General features: G+C 43.7%; 1 protein-coding gene across 4 annotated transcripts in view; it reads right to left on the bottom strand.

The window, feature by feature from the left end:
* Positions 1-25,506, bottom strand: part of BOD1L1 (biorientation of chromosomes in cell division 1 like 1) — a 48,377-nt gene that overhangs the window by 22,358 nt on the left and 513 nt on the right. For all 4 annotated transcript variants that reach the window (XM_060279071.1, XM_035112021.2, XM_060279070.1 and 1 more), the window contains exons 2-10: positions 21,650-21,774; positions 19,943-20,133; positions 18,350-18,976; positions 17,888-18,037; positions 14,768-14,934; positions 13,883-13,997; positions 13,560-13,704; positions 12,251-12,326; positions 5,666-11,270 (exon numbers count right to left, since the gene is read on the bottom strand). In XM_060279071.1, the coding sequence (XP_060135054.1) occupies positions 5,666-11,270; positions 12,251-12,326; positions 13,560-13,704; positions 13,883-13,997; positions 14,768-14,934; positions 17,888-18,037; positions 18,350-18,976; positions 19,943-20,133; positions 21,650-21,774 (7,201 nt within the window). The remainder of the gene's footprint in view (positions 1-5,665; positions 11,271-12,250; positions 12,327-13,559; positions 13,705-13,882; positions 13,998-14,767; positions 14,935-17,887; positions 18,038-18,349; positions 18,977-19,942; positions 20,134-21,649; positions 21,775-25,506) is intronic.

Genomic DNA, 25,506 nt, shown 5'->3' on the forward strand with positions numbered 1-25,506 from the left:
AGTATTACTGTCCATGGGATTTCACCCAGCGTTTCCCTAAGTTTTCTGAAGTCGGCTTTCTTAAAGTCTAGAATTTGGACCTTAGTATGCTTGGTTGCTCCTTTCCGCTGGATAATAAACTCCAGAAGAGCATGGTCACTCCCACCTAATGATCCTGCCACTTCTACCCCACTAACCAAGTCATCACTATTAGTTAGGACCAGATCTAAAATGGCTGATCCTCTTGTTGCTTCTCCCACTTTCTGGACAATGAAGTTGTCTGCAAGGCCAGTGAGGAATCTGTTCGACCTTATGCTCTTGGCTGAGTTTGACATCCAACAAATATCAGGATAGTTGAAATCCCCCATTACTACTATCTCACTTCCTTTGGAATGCTTGGCCATCTGTTCCAGGAAGGCATCATCTGTGTCCTCAGTTTGGCTTGGGGATCTATAGTAAACTCCCACAATGAGATCACTGTTGTTTTTCTCTCCCTTAATTTTGACCCAGATACTCTCAATTTGGCTTTGAAGTTTTAAATCCTGGATCTCTTCATAGGTATACATATCCCTAACATATAAAGCTACTCCTCCTCCTTTCCTGTTTGGTCTATTTCTCTTAAATAGATTGTATCCCTCTATTACTACATTCCAGTCATGAGACTCATCCCACCAGGTTTCAGTGATGCCTATTATGTCATATTTAGTTTGCTGTACCAAGAGCTCAAGTTCATCTTATTTCCCATGCTCTGTGCATTAGTATACAGACATTGAAGACCGTTGATCATTCCCCCATGTCTCTTATTTAAGGATATTTTCGTCCCACCACTAGGTCTGCATGCTGCTTGCTCCATTTGGTCCTTGACATTTGGATGATCATCTTCAGCATTTGATAGACTCCTACCTTCAGGACCACTGTCTCCCTCCCCCACATAAGTCAGTTTAAAGCCCTCCTGATGAGGTTTTTGAGTTTCGTGGCAAAAACATTCCTCCCAACTTTTGTGAGGTGCAGTCCATCACTTGCCAGAAGTCCATCTTCAAGAAACTGCAGACCGTGATCTAGGAATCCAAACCGTTCCTGTTTGCACCATTTGCGAAGCCAGTTGTTCACTTCCCCTATTTCTCCCTCTCTCCCTGGGCCATGTCGTTCAACTGGGAGGACAGAAGAGATGACAATTTGTGCATCTAATTGCTTCAACTTCCTGCCCAGAGCCTCATAATCATTTTTGATCTTCTGTAAGCTATGGCTTGCAGTGTCATTGGTTCCCACATGCACCAAAAGGAAGGGGTATTTGTCGGTGGGTGTTATGATTCCTTGCAGCCGTTCTGTTACATCTTTGATCTTGGCCCCAGGTAGACAGCACACCTCTCGAGACATCTTGTCAGGCCCACAGATCACTGCTTCTGTACCCCTCAGTAGGGAATCCCCTATCACCACTACACGCCTCTTCATAGGCTTGGTTGGGATTCTTCCATGTGCTGTCCCTTCCAAGGTTACCTGCATATTCCCGGAGGACTGACTTTGCTGCTCGTCTTCATATTCCTCATCAACTGTGATGAGGGAGAGATCCTCAGGTGGAGTCTGTTCCTCGTCTTCCATGAGCACTTCAAAACAGTTGTGTAATTCTAAGCACTCAGAGCGATCCCTGGGCCTTCTACTTCTATGAGTCACGTTCCTCCATACATCTGGCTGCTGTGTTGGGGAACTGACCTCCTCCTCAGGGAGATCCCCTGTCTCCTCCTTGGTGCAGACAGTGTGCTCTGCTGCATCCAAGAAAAGCTCCAGCTCTTTAATTCTCTGGAGCGTAGATACACGCCCCTGAAGCTGCTGCACCTTCTCTTCCAGAAGGGCAACCTTGTTTTCTAGTAGGGCAACCAACTTGCAATTGTTGCACGTGTAGCTACCCACATCCTTTGGCAAGAAAACAAACATTGCACAGGAATTGCAGGTGACAACGGTTGTTCCCTCCACCTCCATCTTGAAAACCTTGAAGTCAAGGGGGAAAGAGGAAGAGGCCTAGGTCCCCCCTAACAAACGTGTGAGACTTGCTGCCCTAGATCAAAAAGATGGGTCAAACTGCGCGCGCCACTAGGCGCGCGCCGCTGCACTCCAAGCTCTGACTAGCTCCGCCCACAGCTAATCACCTGACCCTCCTGACTCACACTTCTAGGTGAAAGGTCACAGCCAGAAACAAACAAGGTCACAGCCAGAAACAAACACCCACACAAGCCTGGACAGTCACCCAAATCCAAGAGGCAGCAGCCCTAGAAAACCAGCACAAGCACACAAACAAGTAAGAAAACAAATAAGCACACAAACTTACTAACACACAGCCCCAAAAGACAAAGCCACAAAACCTACAGAGTGTCTCCCAAGCTCAGCTCACCTTCTGCTCCTTCCTCAGTCGCTGCACTCCAAGCTCTGACTAGCTCCGCCCACAGCTAATCACCTGACCCTCCTGACTCACACTTCTAGGTGAAAGGTCACAGCCAGAAACAAACAAGGTCACAGCCAGAAACAAACACCCACACAAGCCTGGACAGTCACCCAAATCCAAGAGGCAGCAGCCCTAGAAAACCAGCACAAGCACACAAACAAGTAAGAAAACAAATAAGCACACAAACTTACTAACACACAGCCCCAAAAGACAAAGCCACAAAACCTACAGAGTGTCTCCCAAGCTCAGCTCACCTTCTGCTCCTTCCTCAGTCGCTGCACTCCAAGCTCTGACTAGCTCCGCCCACAGCTAATCACCTGACCCTCCTGACTCACACTTCTAGGTGAAAGGTCACAGCCAGAAACAAACAAGGTCACAGCCAGAAACAAACACCCACACAAGCCTGGACAGTCACCCAAATCCAAGAGGCAGCAGCCCTTCTGCTCCTTCCTCAGTCGCTGCACTCCAAGCTCTCTGAGTGCATGTTCTGGAAGTTGGGCAATAGGGGCAGTACAGGATTCCTTCTGGTGTACCGACCTCCTCGCTGCACCAAGGATTCCCTGCCCGAGCTGCTTCAGGCCATGGCGGACGTTCTCCTGGAGACACCTAGTTTGGTTGTCCTAGAGGGTTTTAATATCCATGCCGACACGACCTTACAAGGCGCCGCTCGGGACTTTGTGGAAAGCATGGCCTCCATGGGGCTGTCCCTGAATAAGTCTGGCCCAACTCATAGCTGCAGACATGCCTTGGACCTGGTGTTTACCTCTATGGATGTTGGTGATCTGACACTAAGTAAAAGCGAAACTAAAGAAGTGCCATGGTCAGATCACTACCTGGTGCAACTGGACTTCTCCGCGGCCCTTCCCCTCTGCAGGGAGGTGGGACCAATTCGGATGGTCCGCCCCCACCACTTTAATGGATACAAATGGTTTCCAGAGAGTGGTAGGGGATGCTTTATCCCATGTTGATGGCCTTTCAGCCGATTCCCTGGTGTAGAGTTAACCAGGGCTATTGACTGTTTGGCTCCAAAGCGCCCTCTCTGATTGCATGGAGCCCGGACAGCCCCGTGGTTTTCCATGGATCTGAGGGCAAGGAAACAATCACTGAGACGGCTAGAGCGCCGGCGGCGGATAACTCATTCTGAAGCTGACCGGACACGGGTTAGAGCTCAATGTCAAGCCTACCAAGTGGCGGTAGCGACGGCGAAGAAGACTTTCTTCACCGCCTCTATTGCATATGCAGAAAGCAGCAGCAGGAGACTTTTTCAGGTGGTTCGCAGTTTAGTGAAACCACCTGCTCCATCGGGGCCCAGTACGGGCTGCATGATCTCCTGCAACGATTTTGCAAAGTTTTTTTTGCAGATAAAGTTGCTCAGATTTGGGAAGAGGTAAACTCCACCGTGGGAGCAGGGCTGGGGCGGGAGAGTGCTTGAATCCTGTCTAGTCCAGTTGCGTGGGATCCATTCCAATCTGTTACCTCCGAGGATGTGGACAGGCTGTTTGGACAAGTGAAACCAACCACCTGTATCCTTGATCCTTGCCCATCCTGGCTTATAAAAGCTAGCTGGGAACAGCTGGGCGATGGGCTTCGCGGGTTGGTGAATGCTTCTCTCTGTGAGGGAGTCTTCCCAGACCCGCTGAAAGAGGCGGTTATTAAACTGCTTCTTAAAAAACCATCTTTAGACGCGGCCAATATGGCCAACTATCGCCCAGTCTCAAATCTTCCATTCTTGGGCAAGGTGATTGAGCGAGTGGTTGCTGAACAACTCCAGGCACGCCTGGAAGAAGCGGACCATTTGGATCCCTTCCAGTCGGAATTCAGGCCTCATCATGGGACTGAAACTGCCTTGGCCGCACTGGTTGATGACCTCCGGCGGGCTAGGGACAAAGGTGTGAGCTGTTTCCTAGTTCTGCTGGATCTCTCAGTGGCTTTTGACACCATCGACCATAACATCCTTCTGGACCGTCTAGAGGGGGTGGGAGCTGGGGGCACTGTCATGCAGTGGTTCCGCTCCTTGCTCCTGGGCTGTGTTCAGAAAGTGGTGGTGGGGGATGAGTGTTCGGACCCCTGGGCTCTCACTTGTGAGGTGCCTCAGGGCTCTGTCCTCTCCCCCATGCTTTTTAACATCTACATGCAGCCATTGGGAGAGATCATCAGGGGGTTTGGGCTGGGTGTTCATCAGTATGCGGATGATACCCAGCTCTACCTCTCTTTCAAATCAGAACCAGTGAAGGCGGTGAAGGCCCTGTGTGAGTGCCTGGAGGGGGTTGGAGGATGGATGGCGGCTCCATTCAGGCTATGCTACAAGATTATTAAAGATGGAAGCTTCTGGTACAGGTTCCATTCTTTGTGTTTCATTAGGAACTAGTGGGTTTAAAATAACTAAGCCTTCCATGACATGGCATCAGAGGATGTCCCAGTTAGAAAGTTAAACTTGAACTTTATTGTGTGTTCCACAAATTTCTAACTCTTCCAGATATAGCCAAATCCAACATAACCCCAGTGACGAAAGAATGTAATATTTACACACCAAGATTTCAAAGGTATAGGATTGTCAGACAACTTTCAATTTTATTAAGGCTTTGATTCTTTGCACTACTTCATACTTCATCAGTTACTGTTTCAAAGTGCCCCCACTATCTGAAGTCAGATGTGGCAGCTAAAGAGTGTGGGTGGTATTCAAGTACGTTTTACTCAGTTTAAATTACCCATTGAAGTTATTATACCTGACTTAGTCATGTTCATTCATTTCACATAAAACCTACCTGCCGGATACCTAAACCAATATATTTTGGGCAGCAGGCAGAGAGACCTTTTGTTTCCCAAGAATTTTAACCTCAGGTGCATATTCTCTCTGCTGTGGTTTTAGCACCATGATTCACTGAATTTTATTGATCGTTGCCACCTTTTTTTGAAATTTGATTTCAGGGGTTTCATAGAAATGTTGTAAATAAAACTGTTTAGAGTGGTATATAATTTTTTCTAAATAACAAAAAAAAAATGAAGCTCTCATGCTAGCCAATAGCTGCTATCCTTAAAATTCTAAAGTTGACCCTAATCCTGTTCTTAGCTAAATTATATTAAATAGGAAAATCTCAGCTTTGTTTACTATTTTACTTCTTTGTATATTTGATAAAATGCAGGCAGTCTGCTCATGTATGCTAACTGGCTCCAAAGTCTAACTTCCTACACACCCCAATCAAGTCATTAAATCCAATCTCATAATATTACAGTACATAAGGAACTTACCAGACTGATATTCTGCATTCCCTTGAGAAAACGCTTCCTCTTCGTGATGGCCATCCACTTTAGCACTTATGTCAGCCAAGTGACTACCCTGAACTGTTCCTCCTCCAAGTGCTTTGTCCTTGGAATTTCCCCCCAATTCGACAAGTAATGAAGTCGAGCATTTCCTGTTGGGGAGATCCATTGTTTCACCAAGGTCAGTTTCTAATACTGGCTTGTGACTAATATAGTCTATTGCTAAATTCACATCCCCACTTTTCTGTTCCAGTGGCATACCAGATGGAACTTCAGTTTGTTGCCTACTCTCTTGGGTTCTGTATTCATGCACGCGGTCTTCAGTGGATGTTCCATCACTGACAGAAGGGTTCAAAATTTCTGTGCCAAGACTTTCTCCTTTGCTATCAGATTGCACTATATTTTCAGGCATTTCTGTGCTTGTGGTGTCATCTGTGGTTAATTCTTCCAAAGCACCCTCAGGTTCCCCCTGATGGAATCTTTGGCTTTCTCTTTGAAGCACATGTTCATCTTCAACTTCTTTGCTTGAAAATTCAAGTGGGGTTTTCTCTGAGACAGCCACAGCGGAAACACTGTCACAATCTTCCACTATTCCGGCTGCTATACTATCCTCTGGCTTGTCTGCACTCAAGAGAACCAACTGTTTGTCAGGTTTAGCAGTGGCAACACTAAGTCCAAGAGCATCATACTCTCCTCCCCTTTGAACCAAAATTACAGCACTCTGGTTGTTTTTTTCAGTGCTTTGAACCACTAATTCAATCTCTTGGCTTGTAGCTTCCTGAACATGTTCTGCTCCATCTGTGGAAACTCCAGCACCCTTAGTTCTTTCTTTAACTTCTACTGGCACAAATGCACCATGGATGGTTTTGTCACATCCTTCTGTAGTAGAGATAGTGGAAGTCTCAAACCTTCCTTGGGTTCTACAGACTTGATCAATCTCTTGTGTCTCAACAGGAGACACAGAAGTCTCAAACTGTTCTACTGAGCTTGTTGACATCGTAGCTGTGTCAGCAGTTTGCTCCAATCTTAAGGGGAAATGTTCATCTGCATCTTCAGTTCTTTCCTGGGAAACGGAAGCCTCTAACTCTTCAACTATGCTTGTGGAAATCACAGTGCATTCGTCCCTTTCCTCTTTGCTATGGACTGTATTACTTTCATCAGCACCTCCAGTTGACATACTGGGCATGGGAATAGCGTCCATTTCCACAGTAGTGGTCTTTTCTGCAGCTTGTATAGTAAGAAATGCACTTTTGCTATCTTCTATCATTGCACTTGGCATAGGGGCTTCAAATTCTTCCAAGATACTTGTAGAAACGTTATTTTGTTTACTAGCAGTTCCATCCTGATTCATGTATTCAACAGCTGTGCTAGGCGTAGGGGTGTTGACATCTTCTGTGCTGATGAGGCTTGGGGTTTCCTCAAGGTTTTCAACTGTTTTTGCCACAAGTTGTGTTTGATCAATGTGCTTAGCAGAAGACTGTGCAGAGGCAGGGCACACTTTGACCACACTTGTAGAGATGGCCTCACCTTCACTTCTCTCATCTTCATTGGCAGATGCTGAGAGAATAGCTACTTTCTTTGGGCCCATCCCAAACAGGCCTTCAGATTTCCTGATATCTATGAAAGATGTGGCATCCTCATTCTTCTCTTCCACAGAAGACTCTTGATCTATACCTTGCTTTGAGGTTGCACTAATCACGTCACATTCATAATTCTCAGGAAATTGAGTCGCTTCTTTTGCACCAAACGCCATAACATTTTCAATGGCCACACCAACACTAGTGGTACTACTTTCAACTACTCCCTTTGTACTGTTGTGGAGATCATCCATTTTCAAGTCTTTCTCTAAGCCTGTCATGCTGTCAACAGCACCTTTATCGACACCCGAGGTCAGCTCACCCAGGTCAGTTCTAAGCTGGCCTGCAGCAAGGCAGATGGAGGAACTTCCACTTTCTGTGGCTCCAACACAAATCAGCATTCTTTCTTCTGTTCCTGTACAGGTCAAAGTCTGTTCCGCTTCTTCGTTCCCTCTCCCTGTACTAGTAACAAAATTTTCACCTTCTTCGTCGTCTTCTTTTGCACCAGTGCTAGTCACACAACCTTCATCGTCATAGGAACCTTGACTGACATCAATGATGTTCGTTTCAGCTCTAGCTGCTGTACTGTCTGTGGCAAACTCGTATTTTTCTTGTGTATCTGAAGCTGCTGCAAAACCTTCATTGCTGTCCTCCAAACCAGTACACGCAGCTGCAGCTTCAGGGCCATCTTCTGCTGTTATGCCTGTGCTGGTGACGGCACTCTCACCATTCACAATGTCTTCACTCTTGTCAGCATGCGGCCCAGTTGCCACATTGTTCACCGTCTGAGCACACACGCCAGTCACAGCACGCTCATCTTGCGAGTCAGTACCAGTCACTGAGCAGATGGCAGAGCCAGAACTTCCTCTTTCGACAGCCGTACATGTCACGGCACCCTCAGTAGCTTTAGCATGCTCACTTCCAGCTGCATTACTCTGAAATTCATCTGGGTTTTCACTTGTCACAGGTCTATCCTTCGCTTCAGTACCCGCACTGGTTACAGCACCATCACTTTCTACTTCACTGAGGCAGGTAGTAGCACTGTCAAGGTTGCTTGTACCGCTACAGACTGAAGCCACACACCTTTCTTCAGAACCTGCACTGGTTACAGCATCGTCTTTCTCTTCTGCTTCAACACTATTCACAGTCTGTTCCAGTTCTACCCTACTTTCATTGATTAATGGTTTAGAATGCTCTTCTGCATAATTCACAATGCACTCTCCACTTTCTTCCTCCTTTGTACTGGTTGAGGAACTTTCACACACAGTAAGTCCTTCAGTGCCAACACCACTTTCTTCAGTTGCTGTGACAGGACATTCATCAAAGCACTTTTGTGATATGGAATGAGCACCTTCCTTATTTGGGGTCCAACATCCCACAGTGAAACCTTCATCCGCTTCTATACTTGTACAGCTCAAAGCAGTCTCACTTTTTTCTTCTGAGCAAGTAATAGTGGCATCACCTTCTCTTTGCAAATGGATTGATGCACCTTCTTCACTTTGGCTTCCTCCAGTGCTAGTAGCTGTTACAGCACTCCCAGCAGTTCTCTCTGTGCTTGTCCCTATAACAGTCACATCCGTCTCCATGCTATTGCTGATGCTAGCACAACTGCTGCTTCCTACACTGCTGCCTACTACATTGTTTTCATTTTTATATTCAGCGACTCTTCTTAAATCACCTCCTTGTTTACTAGCCATCATGGACATTTCACCCATTTCTTCTGGAGTGTTCTTGGGGACTGACCCTGAAGACAACTCTATTACAGCATTGACAGTATGGTTTTCATTTGTTTTGTCTTTGTTTGCACATACCTCTGTAAATACTACAGTTGGGCTGGTCATTTGATCACTCTTAATACTGCCAGTTAAACCAATTCCAGTACGCTTTTGCATCGTACCTTCTTGAATGCATATAAAACCACTCGTTTTCTCTTCAGTCACTTCTTTACAACTTAAGTGCCCTTTGTCACCTGTATTAGAAATTTCCATGTCAGTCATATCACTCTCTTTTATGTTACCATCCAATACAATGCTACCACGCTGTTCTGTTTTAGCAGTATGTGCCTGATTGTCTGAAATTGTATCTTTATTAGCTGGCCTATCCAAATTAAAAGATTCCTCCATAGATACATCACTCAAAGGGTTTTTGACTTCTGCAACAGTCACTTCCATAGATTTTTGATGGACAACACCTTCATTTGATAACTGCTTGGTTGGAGAACTGCTTTCTTCACTTTTAAAGGCATCACTTGGCACATCCATTTCCTTCATAGGAGTATTTTCAAACTTTTGTTTGGGGTTACTGAAACCAGAAGGGGAAGATTTTGAGATTTCCTTTGTAGGCAAAGTTTTATTCAACTCATGCATTGAATTATGATGCATTTGGTCTTTGGCATTGTTTTTAAATTTAGTTTCTTGTTGTGAATTATTACTGATTTCTTCTTTAGGCTGAGTTATTTGATGCTGTGCATTACTGTCCCTTTGTTCTGACTGTATTTCCATTGGCTCTTGGCATTCTTCAGAATGTAACATGTGCCCACTAGTCCAGACTGACGTTTCTGCTGACGATTTTTCTTCTATACCTATTTCTTGGAATGAAAAACTTCCCTTTCTGCTTTCATTAGCTGATTTTTTAGTTGTTCTTTTATCTGTGAGCAGATTTTCTTGCAACTTTGCATGAGTCTCTACTTGTTTAACACCTTTGCTATCTGGTTTGTTGTCATCTTCTCTCTTTCTCGTGTCCTTACTATTATGCTTCAAATTTCTGCTCTTGTGACCTTCAACTGACATTTTCCTTTCCAGTCTTGAACTACTCAAATCTTTATCACTTTTATTTCTCTCTTTTGCGGATGATGATTTTTCTACTGACTGTGACTTAACTCGATGACTGAAGTCTTTTTGAGAACTACTAACTGAATGTGCTCCACTGTCAGGGTCCAATTCTACAGAATTTTCTTCAAAACCTTTACTTTCAGTTTTGGATTTACACTGCTTATCTGGATCACTCTCTTCTGAATTAGGCCCGGATTTCTGTTCTGATTCCTGCTTGGAGGAACTTTCTTGAAGTTCAGGTATTTTGCCTTGCTTGCTGTGACTCTTGGACCTGGACTTTAACAGTAACTTCTCTTCCAAAGCATTCTTTGATTTTCGCCTGTCTTTGTATATATTATCACCTTGTTTTAAGGTGTTATCAGAGTTTGTCGATTCTGCATCATGTTTGTCTTCTGAGTAACCTTCCCCTTTCCTTGATGTCACAAAACTATGTTGCTTTGATGTACCCTGAGACTCTTTCTGTGGCCTTAAATCACCTGACAGTCTTTTAGACTTGTGGTCTGCTCTGGATTTATCTATAGAACCCGGCCTGTCTTTTCTGTTTTCTTTACGTGAACTTTCTTCATTTTTAAAAGCATGTTCAGAAACACTTTTCAGATCTTTGCTGTTTGCTGATGTTTTCCTTTCACTTCTGTGCTTATTCTTCCGTTCAGCTTTGTCATCTGAAAGAGATTTTGTTAGCTGGCTATGCTTCTGAAGATTCTCCTCGCTTTTCAGCCCTTTCTCAGATGGCAAATTTTCAGCCTCATCACCTGCTTTATGAAACACATCTCCTTTACATTTATGCTTAATTAATAATTTATCTTCAGAAATACTTTTATCTTTTTCATTTTTATCTTTTGATGATCTGGCCTCTTTCCTGGGTGCACTTCTAAAACTTTGGATTTCTGAATCATCCTTTTTAACATGCTTTTCATTTTTAAGTATATTTTTCTGCTTTTGAGGTTCTTCTGAGCTGGTCTCTGCTCTATCAATCTGAGATTTGGGGTCTCGGGGCTCAGTATCTTGCTGCATTCCTTCCACCTGAGAAGTAGATGGTCTTCTTTTGTGTTCTTTTTCTACCTTGGAATCATTTCTGTTTTCATCAGCTGAATGCACCGTCTCTGAAAGTCTTCTCACAAGTTTAATTGCTTCATTTTTGCCTTGACTGGCCTTCACTTCTTTTGAGGAGGGCTTTTCAACACCCTACAATATAAAAAGGCAAGTATGATTTCTTTGCGCAAAATGCTATTTTCACCTGAATTATGTCAAAGCCCATGCTCACTGTCTGAATTTAATTTAATTGGAAGAATTAACTGCATAGCCATTTTAACAAGACACACCTTATTTCTTCCTCCACATTGATAAAACTATCAAATCAACCTCTGGCTTGGAAGTTAATACTGGTAAACTTTATGTTAAGCAAGAAGATGATGACAAACTATGAATAAACAAATTAGTTTCACTGGAATCAACAGGGACATATTCCAGAATTCAAGCCAGCCAGATAACAGATCAGGTTGGAGAACCTTCTTGGCCTGGCAAGCTAGATCTCTCTTTCTCTCTCTGAAGACCAATTTGGACAGATGGGCGTGGCAGCCAGCATATCAACCACCTAACTTCATTATGACGTCAGATTATTGACAGGTAGATGAGCTAACCCACTAGTTAAAAGTTCCTTGCACAGCACTTTCCAAGCACCCAACAGCCAGTTGGTTGGGAACCTAGTTGTTAAGGCTTTCCAGCAGTGTCTCTACAGATGCAGGGCAGGTGGGTGTGGTTAGGGGAAAACAGACCCAAAGCTTAGCTGACCAGAATATTGTGCAGCATGTAATTTTGTAAATTAAATCATTTTTAAAAGGTTAATAGTAATCTAGCTTAAATCTTAGTAGTTAAGATTTTCTTCATTATACTAATGGCTTAAAACAGGCACCCCCAAACTGCGGCCCTCCAGATGTTTTGGCCTACAACTCCCATGATCCCTGGCTAACAGGACCAGTGGTCGGGGAAGATGGGAATTGTAGTCCAAAACATCTGGAGAGCCGAAGTTTGGGGATGCCTGGCTTAAAACCTATACAACAGTATTGCAGTGCAGACAAGACTAGTTCATATCTTTGAATTTTAAAGGTACAGATCAAGCTTACAGTCTTACAGAACAAGAACCAAAGTTTAAATTAGGGACTTACTTCAGTAATCTTCCGAGGTTCTCCAGGATCCTCCTCAAGCTGTTCACATTTTTTCTTCTTGCTGTCTTCTTCATGCCTGAAAGAATAATAAAAAAGGGATGTCTTGGGTTACAACTCCCATCATCACCTATCAGTGCAGCCAATGGTCATGGTTTATGGGCCTAATACCGTGGTTCCCAATGTGGGGCACATGCCCCACAGGGGGGGGGCAATTTGATTTTTAAGGGAAGTAATTTGGAAGCTTGAGTAGACCAGGTTAATGGCCTTTTAGGCTTGCTCCATGTGAACAGGAGTTCACTTTTTTACTAATAAGAATTATATGTCATGGGGGGCATCAGGATTTTAGAGATGCTTAGGTGAGGCATGGTCAAAAAAAGGTTGGGAACCACCGGCCTAAAACATCTACAGGCTGGGGGAGGCTGCAATGCCTAGTGCAAGTATGGACGTAATTCCCTGTAGCAGCTCTACAAATTTCTTCAAGTGGAGCTGTCTCCCCAAAGCTGCAGAGGCAGCAGATAGTCTAATAGTGTCCACCAGGATATACTTTAGAATTTCAACACTGCTGGCAGATTAAATGAGAGTAATATACTCTAAGTAAAATATTGTTCCTGGAATCTAAAGGAAATAATGAGGGCCTTATAATTTCACAAGGGCTTAGCAGGATCCAAAGAGAACCCAAGTGCACAACACACGAGAGCAAGATTGACTTGGATAAAGGGAAGGCCAATTCTTGAAGTTAATGGATGGCTGAATATTAGGGATAAAAGATAGGTCTGGACAAAAAGAATGCTTTATTTTTGAAATATACAGAACTAGGTTTGTTTTTTAAGATAAAGCTCCTGTTTGCATTGGGGATGCTACAATTGGGGGGGGGGGGAGGCAAATTCGAGCCTTAAATGGAAAGACCCCAAGAACCCTGCAGAGACTCCTGGGGGGCGACAGATGCACCAAGGGTGAAGGAAGGTGGGATGGAAGAACTCTCCTCACACTAGTGGGTTTGCTGAAAAGATGTCTTCCCATACTTTCATTAATGCTAGAAAAGGGCTAAAACAGAATGCAGCCTGACATCTCAGTTGTACTTCAAAAATAGTTAAGACGTCATTAACTGAAGCTCTCTGGGATCAAGACTTTCCTGCAATGCGCTCTCTTAAAAGACTGCTGCCTGCTACTAACATGATCTTGGGTGGGTGAACTGTGAGACCAGAGGTTTGTGAACCTTAGAGGGGGTTCAAACTATTTCAGACTGTATCTCTACTACTTTCAAAGGATTTGCACTTTGTAATATGCAAAACGTACTAATTTTATGTACCTTGACTCTCTCTTCCTTTTCCTGCTGAGGGCTACTTTCTTTTCTAAAAATCTTTGTTCTTTCAGCACATCCTTGATGCTGGCTCCGCTGGCTTTCAATTCAAGTCCTCTGGCAGGAGTCTCTTCCAGGTTTTGAGTGCTTCTACCTAGAACGACACAGTAAAGTCTCAAGCTGAAATTTCTGATATTGTTATTTTGGATGCAAAATGAAATAAATTGTTTGGAGAGTACTAAATTAAGTATACACTCTCTTCTGCAAAAAGGCAACTAACTCGCAAATAGAAAACAGCACAAGAAATGTTCGTCTGAAGTACAGCTCAGCACCTTGATTTGCACATTTCAGTGTTTTTGTTTTTTCTGCAGCTTTCTGTTTCCGCTTTTCTTCAAGTTTTTCTCTGTTAAGCCTTCTCCTTAGCAGTCTCTCTTCTTTTTCTCTAGCCTAAAGATAAGAAAATGGGAGTTCATATGATGGGATCCAAAGCATGTTTTCACTACCCCACTTCCAGCAGCAGCCTCTATGTCTCCCCAGAAACCTTCCCTGAAGGCTAGAAGAGCATCTTCCATGGCACTCAATGAGGTATGAAGGACTGTTCCAAGAAAGCAAAACCTGAAAACCCTATTCTTGTCATGCACAGGCTTCTCTAGATGCTGGGCATAACTGTTTACGTTTTATTGAAAAAAACCCCACAATATGATTTTTAAAAACCTAACAACCCTTTCGATTGTACTTTCTTGTCTGCAAAGTAAACCCCCTCTCCCCAGAAATTGTAATCAAGCAAATTAACTCAATTTGGACACAGTACCAATCTATTCTGAAATGTAAAACAAAACCCTCTCCAATGGACAGAAGTTCATCCGAAGAAGAAATTAAGAGTTCCTCAAGACATGACTACTGGACATAAGCACACCAGAGCCAAGTCTGCAGAAATGCCTCTTGAAAAGACTGGAGGTCAAAAGAGGTTTCACTAGGAATGGCTGACTGCCACATTAATTGATAATCAGCATGAGGCTTGAGAATGGCACAACACTGGTCCAAACTGTACTAGTTTTGTTCCAAGCATTCCAAAATAGGTCAGAACAAAGGAGAGAAGCAGTTTCTTATCCCTGAAATGTCTACGCATGTATTGTGTTTGCAGTTTAGATTGTTTTCTTGTTCTAATTTCTTTGCTAAACAAATGTTAAAAATAAATAAAAATAAACCAAACTTACAACAGACTGGCGGCGTTGCTCCACAGTCCCTTCATCATCAGAATCACTATAATACTTGGAGTAGAGGTAAGGCTTATGGACGTAAGCGTGTCGGCCAGGTTTTGTTTTTTTATTGCTGGCCCAATCAGCCTCTGGCTTTCTTTTGACCTGATTTTCTTCTTCGTCATCTAGAGAAACATTGAGACAATGAAGGTTACTAGACATCATGGATAAGGAACCTGGTGCCATGCAAGATCAGTAAAGGCGAAGTTCAGGGATAATAGGAACTGGGGCCCAACAAACATCTGGAAGGACACAAGTAGCCCACCCCAACCTTAACGGAAAGATGTTTTTAAAAGTCAGATCTAGGTTGGGATGAAAGGGACAGGCAGAAAGTTCCATGTGAACAAAAGTACCTTTCTGCCTTCTTCCTACTGTAGCTCCTTGTGTTCCACCTCAAAATCTGATACTGGCAGTCAGGGGACCTACTGGAGCAGCACTCAATGCAGAAGCTGGAAGTGAAAAATCAGCCACCCAAGGCAAGCTTTCCCACCTGGCCAGTGTGGTGTAGTGGTTAAGAGCGGTAGACTCATAATCTGGTGAACCGGGTTCAAGTCTCCACTCCTCCACATGCAGCTGCTGGGTGACCTTGGGCTAGTCACACTTCTCTGAAGTCTCTCAGCCCCACTCACCTCACAGAGTGTTTGTCGTGGGGGAGGAAGGGAAAGGAGAATGTTAGCCGCTTTGAGACTCCTTCGGGTAGTGATGAAGCGGGATATCAAATCCAAACTCCTCCTCCTCCTCTTCTTCTTTGCTTACACAGATCTCTTCAAATTCTTGCCTTGTTTTCCCACACATCTAAAACTAAGGGAGAGCTTAAATCCCCCAAATCTGTTTGTTTATTTGTTAATAAACAGCAACATAGAGCACTTAGTACCCAGGTGCTACAAGGCAAGTTGGCAAGGATTCTGGAAATTGAAATATTGCAACAGGATCATAGACTACCTAGCTGTCTCGGCAGCAATTTCTTGAAGGTATGCGTTGGTTTAAATTTGTGATGTAGCACAGGCATATCCACTAAAATCAGAAAATGTATTAGCATTTGAATAGATAGCCTGATGAACCCTAGGCTGAGCACTGGATTTAGATGAGGGCCAAGCCAAATGGGGCTTATTTGGAGCACTCAGACAACTCAAGTACATAGCCATGAACTTCCCTGAGTCAGGCTGTGTTGGTCCCTCTGTGATGTGTTGGTTTGGTTGATCTTGCTCTGTCCTGTTTGGTGAGGTGATCCTGATGGTTGTCTTGGTCCAGACAGATTTGTCGCTGTCAAAGGATGGGACAGCAGGCAGAAGTAGAGGCAGATAAACTGGGCCAGACCTGGCTGGGCCAGAAAACTGTGCAATACATCCAAGACTTACCTGGCTGTCAGCTGCCTTCTGGGAGAAGGTAGGCCCAATTCCACACGTCTCCTTCCTGCCTTGATGCCCCACAGAATTGATGCAACAGCTGTTGAGCAGAGGCATTGATTCCATGGGTGGTGGGTCCTACTCTGCAAGATTTCCTGCAGGAAAGCCACTTTGCAAAGCAGCACCAGACAGGATCCTATTCTGCAGTTATGGTGCACCCCCATCCCTGATCATTTTAAAGCCCCATTTTAACTGAATGTTAAAATATGGTTTTAAAACCCATTAAAAATGTACTCCAATCCCCTAATTGTTTGGGGGACAGCTCCAAGGTGATCCCCAGGTGGCACAGGGCATATCAACCTGATCCATGGGCCACAGATTTCAGCCACAGGGTGGATCAGGGGCCTGTGTACAGCCCTAACTGAACACCCCATTTAGATTCTTCTTCTTCTTTGGCGATCCTTCATAGCCGAGTAAGATTGTCTTCCATAAACACCGTTTTAACAATGAGCGTAAGTGACTGTGGAGGCCAACGTCGTTCCACAGTGGGGACATTGGTTCCCGGGCAGGAGTTGATCACGGTGTGGATTTGCCAAGCGTGCCTTCCTCTTAGCACATTTCTCCCTTGCATTCTGAGTTTGAGTGTCTTCAAAGTCCATGACACCTTTGGTGAAGGCTGTTCTCCAACTGGAGCGCTTGCAGGCCAGTGTTTCCCAGTTGTCGGTGTTTATATTACATTTTTTAAGATTTGCCTTGAGACAGTCTTTAAACCTCTTTTGTTGACCACCAGCATTATGCTTTCCATTTTTAAGTTCGGAATAGAGTAGTTGCTTTGGAAGACAATAATCAGACATCCGCACAACATGACCAGTCCAACAAAGTTGATGTTGAAGAATCATTGCTTCAACACTGGTGATCTTTTCTTCATCCAGTACACTGATATTATACTTAGGGAAACTCTCAATTAACTGATTACATGGGATTAATGAGATAGTAAAGACAAGCCTAGCATTTGGCTGCAGATTAATTTAAAAGTTTTGTGCCCACAGCTCTGCAATTTTCAAACTGCACAGAACACAGCAAATTTAACCCTGTATGAAAATAGGTTGCCTATGTGAGAGCATGTAACACCTCTGCTACTGAACTGTATGCTCAATTCATTTTTGACCAATTACATTTCAATACTGATGAAAAATATTTTTACTGTCTTGTACCTAGAGATCAGTGTGTATGTTTGTGTGAGCCTGCATGAATGCTCTCGTGTATGCATTTAGGGCAGATAGTAGCAGATGGCAAAGTGGTGTGGCTTCCTAATCAAGTCACTACTGGTAGCTAAGAGAGGCAAATCAGCAGGGAGGTTTGTGCACTGCAGACCCAGCAAAGGAAGCATTTGATTGGCTCCACTGCGGCACCTGCATGAACCTCCCTCCTGCCTCGCCCCTGAACCTCATGATTACTAGCAGTGACACCTGTACTGAGAGGCCAGGGAAGTAGCAGCACCCTCCACCGCCAGCCATTACTGCAATCAGATGTTAACAACTTAAACTCTATATCAAAATCAGTATAACACATTATCTCTCAAACTTGGGTCCCCAGCTGTTAGGACAACTCCCAGCATCTCTAGCTACTAGGACTAGTGGTCAAAGATGCATATTTAAAGAAAAATGCTCACATTTTGCTTTCTCCTGGCTAGGAAGTTAAATCCAGTACAGATTTAGGACTGTTACCTTACCATCAGAAACGATCTCTCCTTCTTCTGTGCTGTCTGAAAGTGCAACTTCATCTTCACTTTGTTCTTCAAAGGAAGAAAGATCACTGGTGTGCACAGAGCTAACAGTGATATCACTGAGTATATCAACATCAGAATCCTCCAAAACTAGTTCTGAAAGAAAGGAAGATCTCTTAAAACATGGGCCCAGAGTCCCACAAACAAGTGGAAATGGCTTACACGAATGCCTTGGGGGAGGCTTAACAATTTTCATCCTTCAAACATTGCATGGAAAGCTGTTTCTGGTCTCTTAAAGTTTGCCATCAAATTGCAGATGAAAAAAATGGCACTCCTTTAAGTACACATAAGCAACAAAATGCTGTTGCAAATATTTGCTTTCTAACACTACAGAAATTAGAACTTTCTTATCAACCCAAATAGCCCCGCCCCACCCTCCTATTGCGTGGCCACCTGTGGTTTTTATACCTTCTTTTGTACTTTCAATTGCTTTGTGCTTACTACTGTTCTTCTCCGGAGCGGAATATTTGGTTGTTTCTGCCTCTCTATCTTTCATGGACTTCTCTTCTTTAGCCTTTAGATCGTCACCACTCTTTTTCAAGCGGTCCAACTTTTTCTCAGATTTTTCTTTCTTCTCCTTTTTCCTCTCTCCTTTCTCCATGCTCTCTATTTTCCTATCACTTTGGGCCATCGGTTTACTTTTCTGCTCATCACTTTCCTGCACAGCTTCCTTGCTTGGGTTAACCAAACTGTTGATTTCTTTTAACAGACTTTTCCCTTCTTCACTTGAAGAAAATAAGTTATTTACATCTTCTGAGTTGGATACTGGTTCAGAGCTTTCTTCTGCAGAGTCACAGAGCAATTTCTCTCCATCTAGCAGATCTTCTGAATTCTCTATACCACCGTCCTTCTCTATACCACCATCTATGCTCTGCTGAGACAGGAGTTTTTTGGGAACTCTGTCACTAGTCTTTGAATTTGTTGCTTCTGTGGATGCCCTGGCTGCACTTGCTTCTTGGTTTAGAGAAGTGATCGTTTCCAAAATGGACATAGCATCATTAGCTACATTTGTGCTTGGAGTGGAAGCAGGAACACCTTCAAAGAAGTTAAGTAAAGAACAAATGTCATCAATTAGTCAGAAAATCTGTTCTTACATTTATGTCTCATTTATTAAAGCAAAAAAGAAACGTGAGGAATTGGGGGGGGGGGGAGGGAATACTGCAGGTTTCATGTATGTCCAATGTGGTCAAAGATTTTTTTGGGGTGTGTGTGTGTGGGATCTGTCAGTTTGCATTTCTTAGCACAGGAAGTATTGATCTGATGTGTAGAAATTTTTCCTATTCTAATTAATTCAAGATTTGTGGAAGCTTCTTTGTGTGATAGAAACAAATGTTTGGGTTATTCCTTCAGAGAAGCTGAGTACAGCTGGCTTAAACTGATTCTGTTATCTTTTTCTGTCAAGGTCATGCAGGCCAGAAGGAGCCTGGGTTTCACTCTCTTCTTCATCTCTCTTTCCAACTGCCTGGTGTTTTGTATATAGTACGCTTAGTGTTAAGGTTTAGTCTTATTATAAATTATTGCAAGTTTAAGTTAAGTCTGCTGCAACTGGACTTCTTATGGACAGTGCCAATCCTGAATGTATTGGATTTGTGACCATTATGCTCATTTTTATTCAGTAGCAGTAAAGCTCTGCTGGATGAAATACAATTGCCTCTGGTCTATTTTTTGGGAATCCTGCAACGTGTTTAAGTTTTTACTCTGCTAACTATATATTGGAGTTCTGCTCTGGATCATTATGAGTAGAATAAATCACAGAATCACCCTACATATAATTGATCCTTGAAGGAAATCATGATAATTAATTAGGACTCAACTCAATTTCAGACCATCTCCTATACTGGAGAACTGGTAAGATTGCAACATAAACACTTACTTAGAAGTTGGGAGGCTAAACTTCAACTTCCCTTCCTTGATACCTTTCCATCTGCTTACATAGTCACCAAGCTCCAAATTAAGACTTCATAGCACATCAGTTCTGCCGGGAGCAATGGATATAAATACCTTGCATCAGAACAGAAGTGTCTGGTTTTTCCTCAGGTGCAGCTGCGATGGGACTGGCCTCCTCTTTGTGGCTTAATGTGGCTAAAAATTCATGGACAGCCTTCTCTACTTGTGGCCTGAATATGTGATTGATCTTTGGATCGACAACTTGAGAAATTATTCTGTCAATTCCAGATTCTAGCATTCCAGATCTGAAACAAAATGACAACATAAAAGAGCCTATTTCTGTCCAGGAAGTTCACCTCATATTAGTCCTGTAATGAAGACAGGAGTGCCTGGCATGCTTTGGTCCATGGGGTCACGAAGAGTCGGACACAACTAAACGACTAAAGAACAACAACAACAACTCTGTACAGGAAGAAGAAGATAATAATAGTAAGAGCTTATTTCAGTTGTGCAAAGACTTAATCATATATATTCTTGGGGTTCCCAACAGCCTAATAAGATACTCCAGATTCATCTGCATATTACAAAGCTTGCATGTATATGATAGTGACAAAGAGTCATTAGCCTAACAACACATATGAAATTTACTGCTGTGTTTGAAGTTGTATCTTCCTGGTTCATAGGTCACACTCTTAGCCACTACCCTACCCCAGCTCTCTTATAATAATGCACTATAATAATAAAGCTTCAAACTTGTTTACTTCTTGGGGAGGAGCAGCGGGAAAATACTTGGCTGCCCATTATGGGGATAAAACTGCTGAAGCACACACAATGAATACACTTGCTAAAAAGTAATACTTCATTTTTGCTTCAAGCCGATAGAAATACTCTTCTTTATCTTTTAAGTCAGCCAATCAAATTTTCATTGTTTGTAGACTATGGTCATTGCAATACAGACACACATACACCCCCAGAGAGAGAGAGAGAGAGAGAGAGAGAGAATTAGAAAGTTAAAGTATTACCAATTTTCCAAATGATTTTAGGTAAAAATGTAGCCCCAGTTCCCATTAAGGCTCCCCCACTAAATATTTCTTATGTTCTGCAAGTTTGGGAAGATGCCACAAGCCTTCTGATAACTCCCACTTGTGAATGGATGGTGCCATTTTGGCTACATAAGGCTCCACGCTTGGAGAATGAGTTAGGTATTAACTCATAGGACACTTAAAGCATTTAATGAACCTAAATTGTACCTTCTGAGACTGTATAAAAGCTCTATTTCCCTTTAATGCTTGGTTGGTAATTGGGGTAAACTGTACCCCAATGGTGCTGAAGACAGCTATAGTAAATATCTGGCTTTCAAAATATAATAACCTGATATGGAAATAAATATGAATTTATTTGTATTTAAACATAGCAAAGCCTACACTTGTAATATCCTCAAGTTGAAACATGGTGATCTATTAAACACTACTCCCTAAATTGCTCTTGAAACTAGTAAGTGCTCTTTCTATGTTAAGAAAATGGAGAGGAGATCCAATTTCTTAGGTTAAGCAGTAAAAGTGATCAATACAATACGTATGATTTCTTATATTTCTGTGAACTTCCTACTAAATTCAGACACTAGTAAGTTGTCATAATGACTCAAAGAGCAGTCTTCCCACTCCCACCCCTGTCAAATGGGTATTGAAATGAAGGGTGTTTTAATTTATGATGTGTCAGCAGCTATCTGAACACCACTAAAAAGCTTTTGTTGGACCCCTGTATTGTTTTCTCCAATGCAACTACATTAGGCATTGCTGCATTTTAAGGAATGAAACTTACTTGAGAACCTGTTGTCTAATATTGTTTCTCAGTTGGTTCTTGTTCAGGTGAGGACTCCATGTATGAGTTGCTAGATGGTTTGAAACAAAGTTGTCCACCCGCTGCCTCAAGTTCTGATAAGCAGGCTAAAAGGAAAAATGAGAAATGCTATGTGAAACTTCCTATTAGCATATCCTTGGCATTCATGAGATTGGACACCATGGAAGGTACTTAACTAAGTTTAACTCAGTGTAGACCCATTAAAATTAATGGGCTTAAATTATATTTACTAATCTCATTGGGTCTACTCTTGAGTAAAACTTAGCTGAATACCACCCAATCAATTTAAGATCTATGGGTGGGATCTCACTTATTCATACTCAGTAGTCTCACTGAAATCCATGGATTTAAGGTACGGTAGTCACTAAGCCCATTGATTTAATGTGTCTAGTCTATTAGTTTGATAACACCATAGCTGCCAAGTTATCCCTTTTTTAAAGGGATTTTCCCTTATGCTGAATAGGCTTCCTTGCGAGAAAAGGGAAAACTTGGCAGCTATGGATAACACACCATAGCTTAAAGAGACTCAATTAAAAAGGGGGAGGAAATACATAATACACACCAGCCTTCTCCAACTGGGGCAGAGGAACAAATGTTTTAATTTAAAGAAAATTTCCCTGCAAACAGGTCTCCGAAGCTGCGCTCAATGCTGGCTGTGCGTGGCGGGAGGCGGCGATGGGAGAAGAGCTTCTCCCGTCGCTGCCTCCCGCCTGCCTCCCCCGACATTGAGCGCAGCTTCGGAGGTCTCCGAAGCTGCGCTCAATGCCGGCTGTGCGTGGCGGGAGGCGGCGACGGGAGAAGAGCTTCTCCTTGCCGCCACCTCCCGCCTGGATCGGACACGAGGCGGGGAAAGACTTTTGCCTTCTTTCCGCGCTAGTGTTCCGCTGGTCTCTGCCGGTTGCCCCTCACTGCTCAAGGCAACCGGCAGAGACCAGTGGAAAACAAAGGGGAACCAGCCGCAGCTGGAAGAAGGCAAAGGAAGATCAGCTGAGAGGCGCTGACAGCTGTCAGCGCCTCTCAGCTGATCTTTCTTTGCCTTCTTCCCTTCCTACAGCTGGTTCCCCTTTTGCTAGACGAATGCCTTTTGCAAATAGGTTTTGTGATCGGAGGTTTTTATGGCCACGCTTCGCAAGACGAAGCGGCGGCCATAGAAAACCTCGTCGTCTTGCGAGGCAACCTCCGATCGCAAAATCCATTCGTATAGCGGAAATTTCGTTAAGCAGGGCATTCGTAAAGCGAGGCACCACTGTAAGTAGAATGGGAAAGATTTCTACACATCAGATCAATACTTTCTGCACTTATGAAATGCAAACTGACAGGTTTAGCACTATGTTGAAAAGCCTGAATGGGGTCACGAAGAGTAGGACACAACTAAACAACAACAACAAGAACAACAATTTTAAGAAGCCAGACATGGCTTGAAGTTGGCTTGTTATGAAATTTAGCATGAACACCTTGGTTTACGAATGTTCAGTTTACGAATGCCGCGGACCCATCTGGAACGGATTAATTCACTTTCCATTACTTTCAATGGGAAAGTTCGCTTCAGTTTATGAACACTTCAGTTTATGAACAGACTTCCGGAACCAATTACACCCATGCTTCGGGTTAAGTACGCTTCAGGTTGAGTACTCCGCAGACCCGCCTGGAACGGATTAATCCACTTTCCATTACTTTCAATGGGAAAGTTCGCTTCAGTTTAAGTACTCCGCGGACCGTCTGGAACAGATTAATCCACTTTCCATTACTTTCAATGGGAAAGTTCGCTTCAGTTTATGAACGCTTCAGTTTATGAACAGACCTCCAGAACCAATTGTGTTGGTACCACTGAGGTACCACTGTAATTTGTTTTAAATAACGCATGGGTTTTTTTCAGCCAGAACTCAGTTCTGGTGCCTCTCAGGTCGGCCCCATTGTGAGGGAACAAGGGAGGCACTCATGGTGAGTTCCTACACCTCTTTGTCTGGAAAAATAGCACTGAGTACTCTACTGCACTTGCAGTATACATGCAGACACATCCTCACACACTACTGTTATTTGAAATTTTAGCTGCCTTTCGACAATAAATCTGCACTCAATGCATACTACAATAGCCTAGTTCTCAATTAGGTAGGAAAATTGTCTCTGGTCAGTAACTTTTCTAAGTGCAGGTGGAAAGTTCACATGGTCTTCCACCACCACCACCACTAATCCTCACATGAAGAAAGCTAGCATGCCAGCAACTAGACTAGGACCTTTCTCCTCAACAACTAACTAAACACAAAGCATGTTTTTGAATTGCAAATCATTCTATCATATGAGTCTGCACCTTCAGTCCGAAGTGGCACAGCCCACACACAAATTTCCTACCACAGTGAGATCTATGTCATTAAGATACTAGCCTAGGGAAGAGGAAAACAGGAGATGGATGAGCATTCACAATAGTGGTCAGGTGAGGGCAGAGCTTTGGTACCTTTCTTGATTGCCTGGCAACTAGGATTGCAAGGTCTTCTGTTTGACCTGACACCTCATGCTTTCCACTTTCACCTTAAAAATTCTGGTTAGGGAGCAAATTCACAGCACAAAGGTAGAGAATTAAAGGAGAAGAGCTGTTTTTTTTTTTTGCAGGTTATAATTCATATTTATTTAGAGCAGAGAAGAAGAGAAGAGCTGTTTTATACTTGTCTCTGTTTTCACTTTTAGGTAAAACCCACATCCATTAAACCACACATCCCAAACTGCTAGGCACCGCCAGGCTCTGCCCATTAGTCTGCCAGCAGCCCACCCCAACCCAAAGCTTCTACTCTACACCCCAAGCCACAGCAGCACAGGAAGCTACCTCAAAACAAGTCTAGCTCCATATTGCCTGCACTGACTGGCCACAGTTTTGGGGCTTCAAACAGAGGAGCCTTCTCAGTGGTGGCTGCTCCCAGGCAACTTTGGAATTTCTTACCTAGAGATGCTAGGCTGGCTCGTTGTCATTCCCAACAGACCTTTAGGAAAAGACTGCTTTTAATAGGAGGGGCAGGTGCCCTGCTGTTTTTATTACTGTAATTATTTGCATGGTTTTAACAGATCTCTGTTTCTCAAACTTAGGTCTCCAAACTACAACACCCATCATTCCTGCTAGCTAGGGATGATGAGTGTTGGAGTCCAACAACAGCTGGAGACCCAAGTTTGAGAAACACACACCAACTCTAGGGGGCAGAGGTGTCTTCAGCCTCTTGATGTCTCTTTGGGTGGGACTCAGCCCCCCCCCCCCCAGTCCTGAGCACCCCCCTCTGGGGACAGATACCCTGCTCTAAGACCAACACCTCTGCCTCTGCCACACCTCCCAGTCCTGCCTCTGGGGCAGTGGGACTACAAGTCCCATTACAACTGCCCCTTCTGCCTGGCTCACTTTGCCCACAGGGCCAGCTATGGAGGCCAGTGGCCAAGCACAAGGCCATGCTGCACGGCTGGGCTCTGCACTGGGCTTCTTTTTAACAATTGAGTGTGCAACTCACGTCACACGCCCCTCCCCCCAATGTCAGGTGCAACGTGGAGCCTCTGATAGATAGATGGACAGTTTCAAGTCTATTAAAGTTTTCTTCTTCTACTTTTTCAGCAGTTCTTATTCTTGTCCTTAAAACGGCTTGAGTCCCTCTTGTAGGGCGGGGAGGGGCAGGGCGTATATTTGTGTAAATAAACTTAATAGCAATGACGTTAATACCAAGGACAGGGCTCTGGTCCCTCCTGTGCATGCAAGAAGCACACGGCTCTACCACCGAGCTGCAGCCCTTCGCCTCCACGCCTCTGGCAGGCAGGCAGGCACTCAACAGGAAGAGCTTCTGCTATCC

This window comes from Zootoca vivipara, chromosome 9 (genome assembly GCF_963506605.1).
Source record: "Zootoca vivipara chromosome 9, rZooViv1.1, whole genome shotgun sequence".
Taxonomy (NCBI): Eukaryota; Metazoa; Chordata; class Lepidosauria; order Squamata; family Lacertidae; genus Zootoca; species Zootoca vivipara.